Here is a 16,350-nt window from a genome sequence, read left to right on the forward strand (position 1 = left end):
CACATCCCATCCCATCCCCATCCATCCCATCCCCATCCATCCCATCCCATCCCCATCCATCACATCCCATTCCCATCCATCCCATCCCATCCAATCCATCCCATCCCTGCGAGGGAGCTACTATATGTGTGTGCACACGTGGCTGTAGGTACAGACATATAGGCAACACCAAAAAAAGCCCCATCCCAGCCCATTCCCATTCCCTGTGCCTTGATTCTGGGGACAGCCCGCACCTGGGGCCGGCTTCCCCTTTCCCATCCATCCCTCTGCCAGCCCTGCGCTCCCATCAGGGGTCCCGGGGTGCTGCAGACCCCCACTCTCTGCACGCTCAGAGCGGGGCAGGGGCAGTGGTTCCAGGTTCTGCCTCGCTGGTGTCACCCCAAACCCACCCCAAGAACACCCCATTGGTCCCACTGGTGTGGGGATAGGGGGGTCCCTCTTCTGAATGTATATACAGGTGTAAATGGGGGGGGGGGGGAGCACCCCCCAGGCCTCCAGCAAGGGTTATTGCTCCACAAGCCCATCCCTGGAACATTCCCAAGGGTTTGGTGATCCAATGGAGCCATGGACCGAGCTGGTGGGAGCAGGGAGGCACCAGGGCGATGGGGACCCCAATATCCCACAGTGAGCTGGGGGTGCGATGAGCTTTGGAGGAAGGCTGGAGGCACAGGATGGGCTTTTGGGATGGGGACCCCCACACCTGGCCCCTGCAGCCCCCCCTCCCAGGGTTAGGTACGAGCTCTGTCCCCATCTGCATCATGGGGATGCGCATCATGGTCCCTACCCCACTGCGCACCCCTGGAGCCAGGTACGATACCAAGGGGCTGCTGGGAGGGTTGGGAAGGGGGGGGGGGGGGCAGATCCAGCACATCTTGGGGGTTCCCCACACCCCTCTTCTCCTCCTCACCCCCCCACAAGGTACTGTCAGCACGGGGCAAGCCCTGACCCGCGCCCAGCCGGAGCCTCCGACTGCAGGACCACGTGCCATTTCTTGCAATGGTGCCTGATGTACCCCCCCAACACCCCCAAACCCTCCCCTGCATCCCCGGGGGGGGGGGGACAGCCCCGTTTTGGGGTGCTGCACCCCACACCGATAGCAATACCCCTGCAGCAGCACGGGACCAGCCACCCCGGGCGCCGCACCAAGAAGCTGAAGCTTTAAATCCAACCTCCCCCGGGGTGGGGAAGGGCCCCCCCCGGCCATGGGAGCCCCCCAAAGCTCCAGGTGAGGGGCCCCTTCCTTAGCACAGGCTGGTTTAGACCCCAGAGACACGTATCTGTGAGCCCCCCCTCCCCAAAACCTCCCCATTTTTTATGTTTCCTTTTCCTTTCCTTTTGTTTTTAAATATTCTGTACTATATTTTTAGTCTTAAACACGATATATTATATATATTTAATTTTTTTATATATATATATAAAAATAAATGGTCCAAAAAGGGGTCTGTGGGTCGCTTCTGTCCCACGGGAGCAGCAGCAGCGCGGTGGGGTGGGTGGCATTGGCACGACGGTCACAATGCTCCAGTGGTGGCACTGGGCACACGGAAGTTCCCAATCCAAAGCACTGGTTTTTCCCACTGCTCTCCCATGGAGTTTTCCATGCCGAGGGCATCACCCATTCACTTGAAGCCTCCTCTTGCTGAGGGATGTTCTTCAACCTAAAGTGACTCTGCAGAAGCCTGCAACCACTTGAAGGGGGGTTTCAGAGACAGCATCATGGAATGGGGTGGAAAGGACCTTGGGCTCATCCAGTTCCAACCCCTGCCATGGGAGCAGGGGGCTCCAAGCCCCATGAGCACTGCCAGGGATGGGGCAGCCCCAGCTTCTCCATTCAACCCATTCCAGTGTCCCAGCACCCTCACAGGGTAAAGCTTCCTCCGCCGACCCCATCCCAAGCCCCATTCCCACCCCCTGCAGACCCCATCCAAGCAGCCCAGGGTGCAGCCAGGCTCTTTCCAAGCTATTCCTCCGATGCCAGGATGGGCGCGGGGGATGCCCCAGCTCCTCCCGGATGTGTTCGATCCTTAATCCCTGCTTTCCCCGCACAGCCCCCTGCAGCCAGCCTCACTGAAGGACTCCGCTTCCCATTCCTTGCTGTGTTTCCACGCCTGGTTGATTATGCATGAACCAGGCAAGTTCCCTGCTGCTCCCGGGACCCATCTCGGAAACCACTTTGTCATTCCTAATGGCTTCTGCTGGAGCGGGGAGCAGCGGGGCCGATGGAAGCACCGGGGCACGGATGGATGGGCACGGAGGAGAGGAGAACATCACATCCTTGTGTGAACCCAGCCGGGAGCTCCAGAGACATCCCAAATGCAAGCCCTGGGGGTGTCTCCTTGCGGAAGAAGCCGCTTCTATTCCCCGGGATAGAACGCCCCCTCCTCAGCACCGCCTCGCTCATCCCGATGGATTCCAAGCTATTCCGCAGCCTCCTCCTCTTTCTCCCTTGCTCTTCCTCCCCCTTCCTTTCCCTCCTTTGGAGTGGGTGGGATTTAGGGTGAGCCGCAGGATCTGCTCCCGCTTGCATCCCCATGTGCCTGTTCCCACCTCGATGGGGCTGGTGAACCCTGTGCCCTCAACCCCATAGGATCTGGGTGTAGGATTCCACCAGGGATCAACACTTTCCTGCCCTCAGGAAAACCCATCCCAGAGCAGCAACGTTGCCAGGCAGGGAGAGGAACTTGGGCCCACAGCCTGGAGCTTGGGTAGGGACAGCCCCATGGAGCTCAGCAGCAACCATGGAGCTCAGCAGCAACCATGGAGCTCAGCAGCAACCATGGAGCTCAACAGCCACCATGGTGCTCAACAGCCCCATGGTGCTCAACAGCCCACATGGAGCTCCAATAGCCCCCACAGAGTTCCAACAGCCCCCGTGGAGCTCCAACAGCCCCCATGGAGCTCCAACAGCCCCATGGTGCTCAACAGCCCCCATGGAGCTCCAACAGCCCCCATGGAGCTCCAACAGCCCCATGGTGCTCAACAGCCCCCATGGAGCTCCAACAGCCACCATGGAGCTCGAACAGCCCCCATGGAGCTCAACAGCCCCCATGGAGCTCCAACAGCCCCCATGGAGCTCCAACAGCCCCCATGGAGCTCCAACAGCCCCCATGGAGCTCAACAGCCCCATGGAGCTCCAACAGCCCCCATGGAGCTCAGCAGCCCCCATGGAGTTCCAACGGCCACCATAGAGCTCCAACGGCCCCCAACAGCCACCACGGAGTTCCAACAGCCCCATGGAGCTCAACAGCCTCCATGGAGCTCCAACAGCCCCCATAGAGCTCAACAGCCCCCATGGAGCTCCAACAGCCCCCATGGAGCTCAGCAACCACCATGGAGCTCAACAGCCCCCATGGAGCTCCAACAGCCCCCATGGAGCTCAGCAACCACCATGGAGCTCAACAGCCCCCATGGAGCTCCAACAGCCACCATGGAGCTCCAACAGCCACCATGGAGCTCCAACAGCCCCATGGAGCTCAGCAGCCACCATGGAGCTCCAACAGCCCCATGGAGCTCCAACAGCCACCATGGAGCTCCAACAGCCCCCATGGAGCTCCAACAGCCACCATGGAGCTCCAACAGCCACCATGGAGCTCCAACAGCCCCCATGGAGCTCCAACAGCCACCATGGAGCTCCAAGAGCCACCAGCCCTGGCTGTGCTCAGGGCCAGGTTGGATGGGGCTTGGAAGGGGTCCCTGCCCATGGCTTTAAACGAGTTTTAAGGTCCCTTCATCCAAAACCACTCCATGGCACTAGGAAGAAGGAATCGGAATCCCCATCCCCATCCTCACCCCCCTCCCACCCCCACCCCGTCCCCATCCGCACCCCCGTCCCCATCCCATCCCCATCCCACCCCCATCCCACCCCCATCCCCATCCCCATCCCACCCCCACCCCCATCCCACCCCCATCCCCATCCCACCCCCACCCCCATCCCACCCCCATCCCCATCCCACCCCCACCCCCATCCCACCCCCATCCCCATCCCACCCCCACCCCCATCCCACCCCCATCCCACCCCCATCCCCATCCCCATCCCCATCCCACCCCCACCCCCATCCCCACCCCCATCCCCCCCATCCCAACCCCCATCCCCCCTTATCCCACCCCATCCCCCCCATCCCCACCCCCATCCCCCCCATCCCAACCCCCATCCCCACCCCCATCCCACCCCCACCCCCCACCCCCACCAATGGCCTATTTACAGCCCCACCAATCTCGCGAGATTTGACAGGCGAGATCAAGGCATGGGGCGGGGTTATTACGTCATAACGCTGCGTCCGAAGGCGGCCAGGCCCTGGGGCGCTGAGCGGGGCCCGATCCCGATCCCGATCCCGATCCCGATCCCGGTCCCGATCCCGATCCCGATCCCGATCCCGGAGCCGCCCGCAGCAGCCGGGCCGGTTCCGCGGAGGGGATGGGGTTTGCGGAGCGCTGGGGGCGGTGCCGGTTCCCGCAGCGCGGCCCCGTCCCTGTCGGCCGTGGTGGGCGGTGAAGCGCCGCGGGTCCGCTGCGGCTCGGCGGCCCCTCCGCAGGGGTGACCTGTGCGCTGTGAGCGGAGCCCCCGAGCTGCAGGGACAGGGCAAGGGGAATGGCTTTAACCTGACAGGGAGGGGAGGCTGAGCTGAGCTCTGAGGCAGAAGCTCTTCCCTGGAAGGGTGCTGAGGCGCTGGCACAGGGTGCCCAGAGAAGCTGTGGCTGCCCCATCCCTGGCAGTGCTCAAGGCCAGGTTGGACACAGGGCTTGGAGCATCCTGCTCCAGTGGAAGGGGTCCCTGCCTGTGGCTGCAGATGAGCTTTCAGCTCCCTTCATCCCAAACCATTCCATGGTTTATGACCCGAGCAGGACGACAGCGGGCGTTGGTGCAGGATCAACCTCTCCATCCCCGTTGTGTGCTCTCAGAGGCAGGCTGGAGGTGAGAGCAGCTCCTCCGTCGCTATGGCTGCTCTTTAAGCCTGGGAACAGATTGGGGCCCCTCGTCCGTCCCCCCCCAGTCCCCTCGCTCTGTGTGCAAAGGGACAAGCTCGGGTCCCGCTGAGCTGAGCTCTCCGTGGGTGCTGTGGGTTCCGGTGTTTCCTGCCTGTCATCAAGCCCCTGTGCTCCCCCCAAGCATGCGAGGCCAGGGAGCACTTGGCAGCTCCGGCTCTGAGCTTCCCGGCCTCCCTCCTCCCTTTGCAGACCCCAAAATCAGGAGCTGGCTGCATTCAAAGAGCCCTGCGTGGTCCCACCTCCTCCTGGGAGTGCCACGTAGAGCGGGACCAGAGGCACCATGGCCCAGATGAGGGAACGGGGGTGCCAGGGTGCATCCCGTCTGCAGAGGGATCAGAGGGGAGGGTGAGGGTCTTTTGGGGGCCTCCTGCTATCTCCAGGCACCCACAAGGTCCCTCGTGCCCTGCAAAGGGCGGTGTTGGCAGCCCCAGTGCCCTCCCTGGGCTCCATCACTGCTGGACCACGGTGGCTGCTGTGGAGCTGCTGGAGCTTCCCGAGGTCCCTCTGTGGCACATCCCTGAGGCAGGACACGGTGGTGGCTCAGGTCTCCATTCCCACCTTCACCAACCCTCTCTGCTTTGCACTGCTGTTCCCTGTGCTTTGGGGCATCCCTCGCTGCCACATGCCAAAGAGCCACATCCCGTGGTGGATGCAGCTCATGTGCCAGTGGGAATGACGACCTCGGGAGTGATCCTGGGTCCGATGGACACCCCGAATCCCTGCAGAGGATCGAGCCCGTGGCACTTCCCAGTGTGATGGGGGGAGAGATGGACTCAGTGTTTCCCAAAGTCCTGCTTGTGGAACCCCACGGCGCCGGGTGTTTGGAGCCCCATCTCCTCATGGATGCCCCCCACAGCTCCCAGACGTGCCATCCTCCTCCTCCTCCGCTCCCAGGATCAGCTGCTTTTCCCTGGAAACTGGAACTTCCAACTCGACAGCTTCCATTTCCCTTCAGCCCTCCGGAGAGGCAGCGGGTCCTGCCCCTGCTCAGCTGCCTGCACCCCTTGGGGGGACCCCGATGGAGTCGATCACCCCTTGGGTGCGGGTTAATGCTTGGGCTCGTAGTAGGTGGCAAACCCCATCCCCACCGCGCTGCGGAAGCTGCTTCCCCTCATCCCTGTTTTCCACTTGGAGCTGCGGGAGGGATGAAACAAGAAAGAAGCTTTTTGTGCTGCTCATGGGAAGTTTCCTTCCAGCCCCAGCCCCCGCAGCAGCTCAGAGCTCTGCAATCCCGGCTGGCAGAGCCCGGCGGGTCCATTTCTGCCTCAGCACCACCACCAGCCCCGCCACAGCACCTATTCCCAAGGGGTTTCCTCTGGGATTCAGCCAAGACCTCGCATCGCTCCAGGACATCCCTTCCCGTGCAGTTTTCCGCACCCAAAGGTGCTCGGGTACCTCCTATTGGGAGTGGGACCGCCCCCAGCCGCAGGATGCTCCCGCTGCCTGCAATTCCCAAGGGAAAATGCTCTTAACTTTGGGAAGCCCCTTTCCAACGAGCTCCCCAGGGCCGGCGGGTGACCTGGCACGGCTGTGCCGTTAATCCGGGTACTGAACCGGGATAACGAAGGGGGGTTCGGGCAGCCCCCGCTGAGCATCCTCATCAGTGCGGATGCCACCCCCGGCCACTTAATTATGGCGAGCTAATTATTAATTAGCCGGCTGTGCCCCGCGATGCGCTTGGGCTTCCTACGGGTTGTAGCGGCTTTGCTCCTCCCCGTCTCTGCCTCTGCCGACGGAGCCGCACCGGGAGCCGAGGAGGAGGAGGAGGAATGGAGCGGGAATTGGCCCGGAGCAAAGCGCGGCTGCCCTCGCTGCTCCTGGCGCTGCTCGGCCTCGGGCCAGGTGAGTGCGGGGCTCGGTGGGCACCGCGTCCTCATCCCATGGGAGCAGCGCGGCACGGGGTGGGCAGCGGGCAGGGCTGCGGACCTCATCCTGCTGCTCCCTGCCGCTGCAGCCCATCCCGACCATCCCAGCACCCGGATGGTTCCTGGAATGCGGGTCCAGCTTTTAACGGAGAGAGCAGCCGCTGCCCCCGCCGGCTTCATCCCCCCGGGCTCCATCCCCTCACCCCTAACGTGGCTTCAAGCCATGGGGCCGCTGTCACCCCACAGAGCCCTTTAACCCCCGCAGGGCCGTGTCTCCTCCTCCTTACATAAAGCAGGAGCGAGGAATCCCCTTAATTCCCAGCGTGCTAATCCACACTTTTAATAATTCCCATAAAACCTCTGATTCCTACAGAAAGCATCTAATACTGCGGGCAGATTAGCGCAGGGGGGTTTATCTGCCTAGCGAGTAATTAGCTTGAGGAGCAAGACGAGCTGTCAGCAGCCCTGGGGCGGGAGGGATGTGGCACAAGGTGCCAGCCCTGCGCCGGTGATGCCAAACCTCTGACCCAGCTCCATGGGAAATGGGCCGTTAACGGCGCTTGGGAGTTTTCCAGCTGCTTTTTTGGATCCAATTTATTGGATATCAGAAGGGGGCGGGGGATGAGGACGAGCAAAACCTGAGGTCGTGGTGATGGACCCCGGGCTGGAATCAGTCACGTAGCCCTGGCTTTAAGGTTTAATGGAGACTGAGTTGGAGTAATCCGGGTGCTGAGAGCAGCGGGATGCAGCGAGGTGCTTACATCCCACCCGCCTGCCGGATGCTGGCACAGGGTCTGGCAGCGGAATCCCGGGATAAACAGGACGAGGCGAGAGGAGGATGCCCTGGCCCCGGCCAGCAATTCCCAGCCGGAATTTCCTCCAGCTGCTGCGTGTTCTGCTGCCTGTGCTCTGCTGCCTGTGCTCTGCTGCCTGTGCTCTGCTGCCTGTGCTCTGCCGCCTGTGCTCTGCCGCCTGTGCTCTGCTGCCTGTGCTCTTCTGCCTGTGCTCTGCCTGTGCTCTGCCTGTGCTCTGCCTGTGCTCTGCTGTTCTGCTGCCTGTGCTCTCTCTGTGCTCTCCCTGTGCTCTGCTGTTCTGCTGCGTGTTCTGCTGCCTGTTCTCTGCCTGTTCTCTGCCTGTGCTCTCCCTGTGCTCTGCTGTTCTGCTGCGTGTTCTGCTGCCTGTTCTCTCCCTGTTCTCTGCCTGTGCTCTCCCTGTGCTCTGCTGTTCTGCTGCGTGTTCTGCTGCCTGTTCTCTGCCTGTGCTCTCCCTGTGCTCTGCTGTTCTGCTGCCTGTTCTCTCCCTGTTCTGCTGCCTGAATGAGCAGCCCCTGTTTAAACACGATGGGCAGCACTCCCAAGGGAGGCTGATGGACAGACAGGCAGCAGCACCTCCCGCCTTGGCACGGCTGCTGAGAGGGGTGGGCAAAGAGCACCTTCCATAAGAAGCCAAATGAGCTTCTGCAGCACACACACACACACATACACAGCTCCCTTACGCCAATCCTGCCCCCTCCTGTTCCAACACAGACCCCAAACCTGATGCTTAGGACCCCCAGTGTCCCCTTCGCCCTATTCCCATGCATGGGCTCAGCATCCTCCCTCCAGGCTTAGCCGGAGGCTTGACGGGACCCCAAAACTTTGTGATCACCCAGGGACGTGCCAGAGATTCGGTTGGGTTTAGGATTTGGCTGGAAGAAGCGGGATCGAGCCTGGGATAAGCGGGATCAGGACAACAAAAGCTCCAGTGATGTGGAGCGCTGCTTCTCCTAAAGCAAAGAGGCAGCTTGGACCGTGCCGTGCCGGGGGGGGGGGTGGGGGTGTGTTATACAAAGGCAACACTCAGAGTCTGCATTTAATCTGCTTTCATATCCAGGCACATCTGCTTCAGCCTCCTGCGGGTGGGGAGGCGATGGGGGGTGAACAGGGGGGGATGTGGGACCCCTAAACCTGGACCCAGCGGGATGGGGGCAACACGGCTTGCCCTGACCTCATTATCCATCCCGATGGCTGGGCCATCGCACTGGGAAAGTGCGTATCCCATGGATGGGATAAGGAGAGGGAGAAGAGGAGGATGTCATCCTGGCAGCAGAGGGGAGTGGGGGGCCGCGGGGGCCGGGGCCGGCAGAGGAGACAGCTTGTGGGTAGGTGGGAGCTGCAGGAGCGAGGGAGGTGATGCCGAGATGCTGCAGAGCTGAGGATGCTGCCAAAAAAACACCCCACGGTGGAGGCTCAGATGGGCTGAAACCCCCACGGGAATCATGGAACAGTTTGGGTGTGAAGGGACCTTAAAGCTCATCCAGCTCCAACCCCTACCACAGACAGGGACCCGTTCCAATAGAGCAGGATGCTCCAAGCCCCTGGGTCCAACCTGGCCTTGAGCACTGCCAGGGATGGGGCAGCCACAGCTTCTCTGGGCACCCTGTGCCAGCGCCTCAGCACCCTCACAGGGAAGAACTGCCTGAGACCGCCCTGGTCCTGCCCGTCGGAGGTGGCTCCATCCCTCCCAGGACCCCCAGAGCCCCCCATTGCTTTAACCCGTGTCGATCTTCCGCAGGGATCGTGGCCGAGGCGCGCGTTAACACGGACAATGCGGGTTTGCTGCCTGGGAATTCCTCCCAGACTCTCTTGGAGCGTTGTTCTGGTGAGAGCCCGGCCGCAGCCGGGGCACGGATGGAGCACCCACATCTGAACCTGTAGATGCTTCGTTCAGATGGAGCACCCACATCTGAACCTGTAGATGCTTTGTATTCTTTAGTGAGCAGAATCCAAGCCCAGCATCTTTCCTTCCCTGCTGGAACAGGAGGTGGCTCCGGAGGGATACGGGGGCTTTTGGGGGGGACATCAGTCCCCAGCACAGATTGGGACCGGCCGGCGGAGAGGAGACCAGGGCAGGGAGATGCTGCTTCACACCCCTGTAAAGAGACCCATCCCCAAGCGTGTTCCTGCTGTGTCCCCGTCTTGTCCCTGCTGTCCCTGTGCTGTCCCCATCACGTCCCCACGGTGACTTTGTGCCTCGTCCACAGAGCTCCTGTTTGGCCAAGCCCGGACCCAGCCCCGGCAGGTGAACGGTGTCCTGGGGGGGTCGGTGCTGCTCTCCCCGGCTCTGCCCCCCAACAGGACGGTGAAGGAGATCGAGTGGAGCTTCTCGGCCGGCACCGGGGCCACCATCCAAGTGGCAGAGCTGGGCCCCGGTGGCTTCGAGCGCCCAGACCCCAAGGACCGGTTCAAGGACCGGCTGGAGATGTTCAACCAGACGGGGCTGAGGATCGCGGCGCTGCAGCGCGGTGACAGCGGCGTCTATGGGGCCCGCATCAAGCTGCACCCGGCCATGGTGGAGGATCAGTTCTTCAACCTCTCCATCTACGGTGGGTGAGGGTGAGGGCGAGAGGGGGGGCGGAAGCAGAATGTCCTCCGTGTGAGCCCGAAGGCGGGGTAACTGAGGCACGGGGCGGTGATGGGGTACCCCGGTGTCCCCAGCCTTTGCCTGCAGCACCTCGAGCTCGTCACAAGACCAAATCCTGGCTCCCCACGCTGGGTCTGTGCCCCGTTGGGAGCACGGGGATGGGCAGGAGGGGGAATTCCCGACCTGATCCATCGCCCGTACCCGGCGCAGAGTCGGTGCCGAGCCCCCGCACCCGCAGCCAGCTCCTGGCCAGCACCTTGGAATGGTGCAACGTGACCCTGCAGTGCCAGGGCTCCGGGAAAGGCGCCGTTAACGTCACTTGGAAGCAGGACAACGTCGAGTGGGAGCGGAGCTCGGAGCGGCACCAGCTCTCCCCGGACGGGACCACGCTGCGGCTGTGGCTGCCGCCCGCCGCCACCAACGGGACCTTGGCGTGCACCGTCAGCAACCCCGCGGACCGCCGGGTCGTGCTCTTCGACCTGGGAGCGATTTGCCAGGCGGGAGGTGAGCCCCGAGCCCCGCGGAGCGGCCGGGACCGGACCGGGTCCGTTCCCCCTCCGCCACCCCCGGAGCCCGGCTCAGCGCCGCTCTCTGCCCCCCGCAGGGGGACAATCGGGCTTCTCCAAGTCGGGCTACATCGTCCTGACCCTCATCCTGCTGGCGCTGAGCATGGGGGGAGCCTTCTGGTGCTGGCGGGTTAACAGCGACAAGGCGGCAGAGCAGGGTAAGTGATGCCCCCCCTCCCCAAGAGCGCGGGGGTGATTCCCAGATTCCCGTATCCCGTTATCCCGTATCCTGCTCCCTGCAGCCGCCTCCCACACGGCGCCCGCCGAGGAGCCCCCCCCTGAGCCCCCGGGCACCGGGACCGAGCGCAGGAGCCCCCCGGAAGGTAATGACCAGGTGAGGCCCCGGGAGGGGCTGGGGGGGGGCGATACCGGGGCATGGGCAGGGCACACCGGGGGCATGGGGGCAATGGGGGTCCCAGCCACACTGGAGTCATGGAAACACACGGGGGTCGTGGTCATCTGAGGGGTGTCCCAGTCACACCAGTTCATGGCCATACTGGGGGTGTCCCAGTCACACCAGGTCATGGTCATATGGGTGTCCCAGTCACGCCATGGTCCTGGTCATACTGGGGGTGTCCCAGTCACACCACGTCATTGTCATATGGGGGTCCCAGTCACACCAGTGTCATGGTCATAGGGTGTCCCAATCACATCAGGTCATGGCCATACTGGGGGTCTCAGTCACATCAGGTCATGGTCCTGTCGGAGGTCCCAGTCACACCAGGTTATGGCCATACTGGGGGTGTCCCAGTCACACCAGGTCATGGTCATACTGGGGGTGTCCCAGTCACACCAGGTCATGGCCATACTGGGGGTGTCCCAGTCACACCATGGTCATGGCCACACTGTGTGTCCCATCCCCGTGGGACACCCATGGGTGCAGAGCATCCCACAGGGCTCTCCTGGGCTCCTTCTCAGCCCCCCCCATTCCTGCTGCAGGGCCCGAGTCCCACCAGGAATGACGAGGAGCCGAGTGTGGAGCAGAAGGCGCCGGTGACCACAGAGCAGGAGCAGCTCCAGCAGGCACCAGGGGACACGGGCGAGGAGGTGACATAGACCCAAAGGTACCCAAAGGGGACAGTGCTGGGGACATGGGGGTCTGCATGTGGAAACCTTCCCCCCCCCCAAGCTCCATTTGTCTCCATTCTGTCCCACAGCACCCGCAGAGCCGGAGCATCGGGAATTCCGGAAGGGCTGTGCCGTGTGTCGTGTGCCAAATCCGAACCCTCCGTCTCAGCTCCCGGGGGGGACAGACAGACAGAGAGATGGACATGTGTCCCCCCCCCACCCCACTCCAGTTTCTCTCCAACCTCCTTGTCTGATGCTCTCCAAGACTGTTTGTGGAGTGGGACCCTGGACCGAGGCAGGGATGTGGTTGTGGTGAAGCTGGGGGACACTGTGGCTCTGGGATCCTCTAGGATGCTCCAGGATATCTCTGGAAGCCCTGGGATACCCCAGGATGCCCTGGAATGCTCTGGGATATCTCTGGAAGCCCTGGGATACCCTGGGATGCTCCTGGATGCCCTGGGATGCTCCAGGATATCTCTGGAAGCTCTGGTATACTCCAAGATGACCTGGGATGTCCCTGGATGCCCTGGGATGCCCAGAATGCCTCAGGGTGCTCTGGGATGCTCTAGGATGCCCTGAGATGCTCTGGGATGCTCCTTGATGCCTCTGGATGTTCCAGGATGCTTCGAGATGTCCTGGGATGCTCTGGGATTGGGATGGGGAAGCCCAGATTTCACCTCCCATCTGCTGCCACACTTGGCCGGGGCTGGGGGACCTGGGGTGGGGGGGGTGTTGCAGGGTCACAGCTCGGTGCTGCAGGGCCAGGGTGACCCCCAGTGTCCCCCCCCACCTGCCAGCAACACCCCCAGGGCCTCACTGGGACCCTCTCTGCGGTGGTGCCCACCTGGGATGGATGTGCCCTGGGGACACAGGGGTGGCCCCCATCCCCATCCCATGCAGGTCCCCATCGGTGGGGATGCAGAAGGATGCGGAAGGGAGCCGGGCACCGCGGAGCACCCCTATTCCCCCCCTGTAGCTGTCACCAGTGAGGGCCCTGCACTGCCACGACGGAGGGGGTGTCACTGCCTGTGTGTCCAGCACCTCCTGTCCCCCCCGTCCCCTCCTGTCACCGAGCTAATAAATGTCATGAGATCACAGCCAGGACCTGATGTGGAGCGCACACGTGTGTGTACATGTGTGTGCACACCCGTACATGTGTGTGCACACCCGTACATGTGTGTGCACACGTGTGCACACCGGTCTCTGTGCATCCACACATGGAGCTAGTACACGAGCATCCATCCTGGGGCAGTGCAAGCCGCATCCCTGACCCCCCAAACCTCCTGCTTCCCTCTTGGAATGGCAGTGGTGCCATGTCCCTATGGACACCCAACAACCCCAGAGCGGGCGGACAGATGAGCTCCAGAGATCCTGCCAAAACTAACGGTGCTTTGGGACCAGCTGGGAGCCTTTGGGACCAGTTGAGGGCTTTGGGATCAGCTTGAGGGGCTTTGGGACCAGTTGAGGGCATTGGGACCAGTTGAGGGCTTTGGGACCAGTCTGAGGGGCACTGGGACCAGTTGAGGGCTTTGGGACCAGCCTGAGGGGCTCTGGGACCCAGTTGAGGGCACTGGGACCAGTTGAGGGCATTGGGACCAGCCCTATCCCCTTGCTGCAGCAGAAAGAAGGACCCCATGGTGTCCTCACCCCACTGCTCCGCTGGGGAGGTGTGATGCTCTATGTGAGTACCTTTGCATGTTCCCTCCTCCAGGCCAGCATAAAGAGCTGGGCTCAAGGCTGTGGAGCTTGAGGGTTTAGAAACCACCTTGAGGCCTTTGGGGACCAGCACTGGAGGCTTTGGGACCCGGTCGGGGGCCTTGGGACGAGCTCTCCCCGTTGCTGCAGCTGGAAGAGCTCCCCCACCGTGGGCTGCCCTCGCCCCACTGCTCCCCTGGAGGGAGCTGCTCTCTGTGGGTGCATTTGCATGCTCCCTCCTCCTCCTCCTCCTCCTCCCAGCGCAGAGCTGGGCTCAGGGCTCCGGAGCGATGGGGACGTGGCCCCGTGGTCCCCGTTCCCGCATCACGGTCCTCATGGTCCTCACGGTCCTCGTGCTGGCAGGCAGGGGACGGAAGCGGGGCTGGGAGGGCTCCATGGATACCCCAGCGCTTGTGACCCCCATTCCTCTGCAAGCCCCCTCTCTCAGTGACCCCCATTGAGGCAGCAGTGGGGGAGAGGGGATGAGCTGGGGGCTTCGGTCCTGAAGGTCTTTTCCAGCCCGGTTCTATGGTTCCAGGTCGGGAACAGGGCTCTCCCGTGTGAAGGAGAGCGATGATTCCTCTTTGGAGCTGCTCCCTTGTAGCTGATGGGGAAGTGATGAAGGGCACAGCTCAGCGGCCCCTCCTCGGCATAAACCAACCCCACAGAGGTTTAGTGCTGGCATAAATCAGCGCTGGGTATGGGTACGGTATAAATGGTGCCTGCTGGGGCTGGGGCTGGGGCTGGGGGCTCCTTCTTCTGCTCCATGGATGCTCCGGTTCAGCCAAGGCACCACTGGCAAAGGGGAGATGGAGTTTGGAGGTGATGGATCCTGGTGGATCGCGATGGATCTCCCCTGAGCGCTTCCATAAGGAGCAAGAGGGAGGCTGGAGGGTTCCAAGTCCTTGGGCGCTGCGTGGGATCAGGGTTTGCACCTGCAGCCATGGGGGCACCTGGGATACACTCAATGGATGCAGTGAGCATCCCGCGCCCATCCCCATCCCACAGCCCCCAAAGGGGATCCCAGCTCCCGGGGGCAGCAGATCCCCTGAACAGGGGCGTCCGTGGGGGGATGAACCCCAACACTGCGGCTGCTGTGGGTCGGTGGCCCCAGCGCAGCCCCCCTGCTCTCACCTTCCTCTCTGCAACCCAAAGCAGCTCCGAGGCGAGCAGGATGAGAGCAGGGCGCAGGGTGGGCTGTGGTTTCGGTCCGCCTGTCCATTCCCACCCCCCCCCCGGGCAGGCTGAGCCCCATCCTCAGTGCTAAACCAGGGGGGATGCACCCCAAGTGCCCCCCACAGCCCCCAGTGGTGGTCCCTGTCCCCACTGGAACCTGTGGGGCCATTTCCCAAAGGTTTAAGCCCAACCGTGCCCCTGTTTGAGCCCTGTGATGGGGGAAACATCCCCATCCTCCCTGGGAAGCTCTGTCACCAGGCGCAGTGTGGGGGACACAGGGACAACGTGGGGTGATGCTGGGGGGCACCGGAGCACCCAATGTGGTACCCGGCTGCGGGGATGCTGAGCACAGGCGATGGGGACTGAGTGGATCACGATGCTCATGGGCACTGCTGGGGGCTGTGCACAGGACAAGGGGGGTTTTGGGGATCTCCATCCTCCACATGATCCCAACCCCATCCAGGCCAAGCTCTGCCCAATGAAGGGTGTCCGGGGGGGGACACCCCAGGTGTCCTGGCTCCTCATAGGGTGATGCCGGTGCCGGTGCCCCCCATGCCCCCTTCATCCTCTTCAATAAAGGCAGGTGAAGGCAAATGGGGGTGCATTGATGGGGGTGCCCTGGGGGTTCTGCAGCTGGGTGGGGGGGTCTGGGTGATGGGGGGTGGACACGTGTGGGTGTCAAAGCGGCCCCCCCAGACCACGGCCCCCCTGGGCAGGTCCCCCCATGGAGCCCCAACCCGGTACAGCCTGGCCCCCATAGGGCTGGACCTGCACAGCTGGATCCACACACAGCTGGATCCTGATACAGTCATACACCTGCACAGCTGGATCCCGATGCAGTCATACACCTACACAGCTGGATCCTGATGCAGTCATGCACCTGCACAGCTGGATCCCGATACAGTCATACACATGCACAGCTGGATCCTGATACAGTTGTACACCTGCACAACTGGATCCCTATATAGCTGCATCCCCATGCAGGAACATCCCTTCATGGATGGATCCCAGTCAAGTGGGGCCCCTGCACAGCTGGACCCTCATATAGCAGGATCCCTGCACATCTGCATCCCTGTATACCATGATCCCAGCACATCTGGATCCCCTATATACCAGGATCCCCAGACATCCAGATCCCTGCACATCTGGATCTCTATATACCAGGATCCCTGCACATCTGCACGTCTATATGCCAGGATCCCTGTGCATCTAGATCCCTATATACCAGGATCCCTGGACACCTGGACACCTACATACCGGAATTCCTGCACATCTGCATCCCGATAAACCAGATTCCCGACACATCTGGATACCTGCACATCTTCATCCCTATATAACATGATATCTGCACATCTGGATCCCTGCATCCGTACATAGCAGGATCCCTGCGCATCTGGATGCCTGCGCATCTGGATCCCTACATACCAGAGTACCAACACATCTGGATCCCTGCACATCTGCATCCCTATATACCATGATCCCTGCACATCTGGATCCCCGCACATCTGGTTCCCTACATACCAGAATCCCTGCACATCTGCATCCCTATATAACGTGATCCCTGCACATCTGGATCCCTGCACATCTGGTTCCCT

At 62.2% G+C, this 16,350-nt stretch overlaps 2 protein-coding genes across 3 annotated transcripts in view; both read left to right on the plus strand.

The window, feature by feature from the left end:
- CTSK (cathepsin K) overlaps positions 1-13,176 on the plus strand; it is a 71,986-nt gene extending 58,810 nt beyond the window's left edge. The window contains exon 8 of the mRNA XM_057401278.1: positions 13,164-13,176. The gene's annotated coding sequence lies outside the window, so the exon portion shown is untranslated. The remainder of the gene's footprint in view (positions 1-13,163) is intronic.
- On the plus strand, positions 6,275-12,086 carry LOC130594961 (SLAM family member 8-like). 2 transcript variants are annotated; one of them, XR_008971200.1, is made up of 7 exons: positions 6,275-6,825; positions 9,871-10,212; positions 10,461-10,754; positions 10,855-10,974; positions 11,059-11,139; positions 11,756-11,880; positions 11,974-12,086. XR_008971200.1 is itself a non-coding variant. In XM_057401262.1 (7 exons), the coding sequence occupies exons 1-6, from the start codon at positions 6,753-6,755 to the stop codon at positions 11,870-11,872; spliced, it is 1,038 nt and encodes a 345-aa protein (XP_057257245.1). In that variant the 5' UTR covers positions 6,275-6,752; the 3' UTR covers positions 11,873-11,880; positions 11,974-12,086. The 2 variants fall into 2 exon arrangements, 1 of the variants encoding a protein (XP_057257245.1); XM_057401262.1 differs by having other exon boundaries at positions 11,059-11,150.
- Positions 13,177-16,350: the final 3,174 nt, after the last annotated feature.

This window comes from Pezoporus wallicus, unplaced genomic scaffold (genome assembly GCF_028554395.1).
Source record: "Pezoporus wallicus isolate ANWC-B61680 ecotype Strahan unplaced genomic scaffold, APGP_CSIRO_Pwel_v1 contig_12957, whole genome shotgun sequence".
Taxonomy (NCBI): Eukaryota; Metazoa; Chordata; class Aves; order Psittaciformes; family Psittacidae; genus Pezoporus; species Pezoporus wallicus.

Coding starts and splice junctions, on each gene's coding strand:
- LOC130594961 (XM_057401262.1), top strand. CDS start 6,753: ATGGAGCGGGAATTGGCCCGGAGCAAAGCGCGGCTGCCCTCGCTGCTC. Junction 10,755..10,854: donor AGCGATTTGCCAGGCGGGAG/GTGAGCCCCGAG, acceptor TGCCCCCCGCAG/GGGGACAATCGGGCTTCTCC. Junction 10,975..11,058: donor CGACAAGGCGGCAGAGCAGG/GTAAGTGATGCC, acceptor TGCTCCCTGCAG/CCGCCTCCCACACGGCGCCC.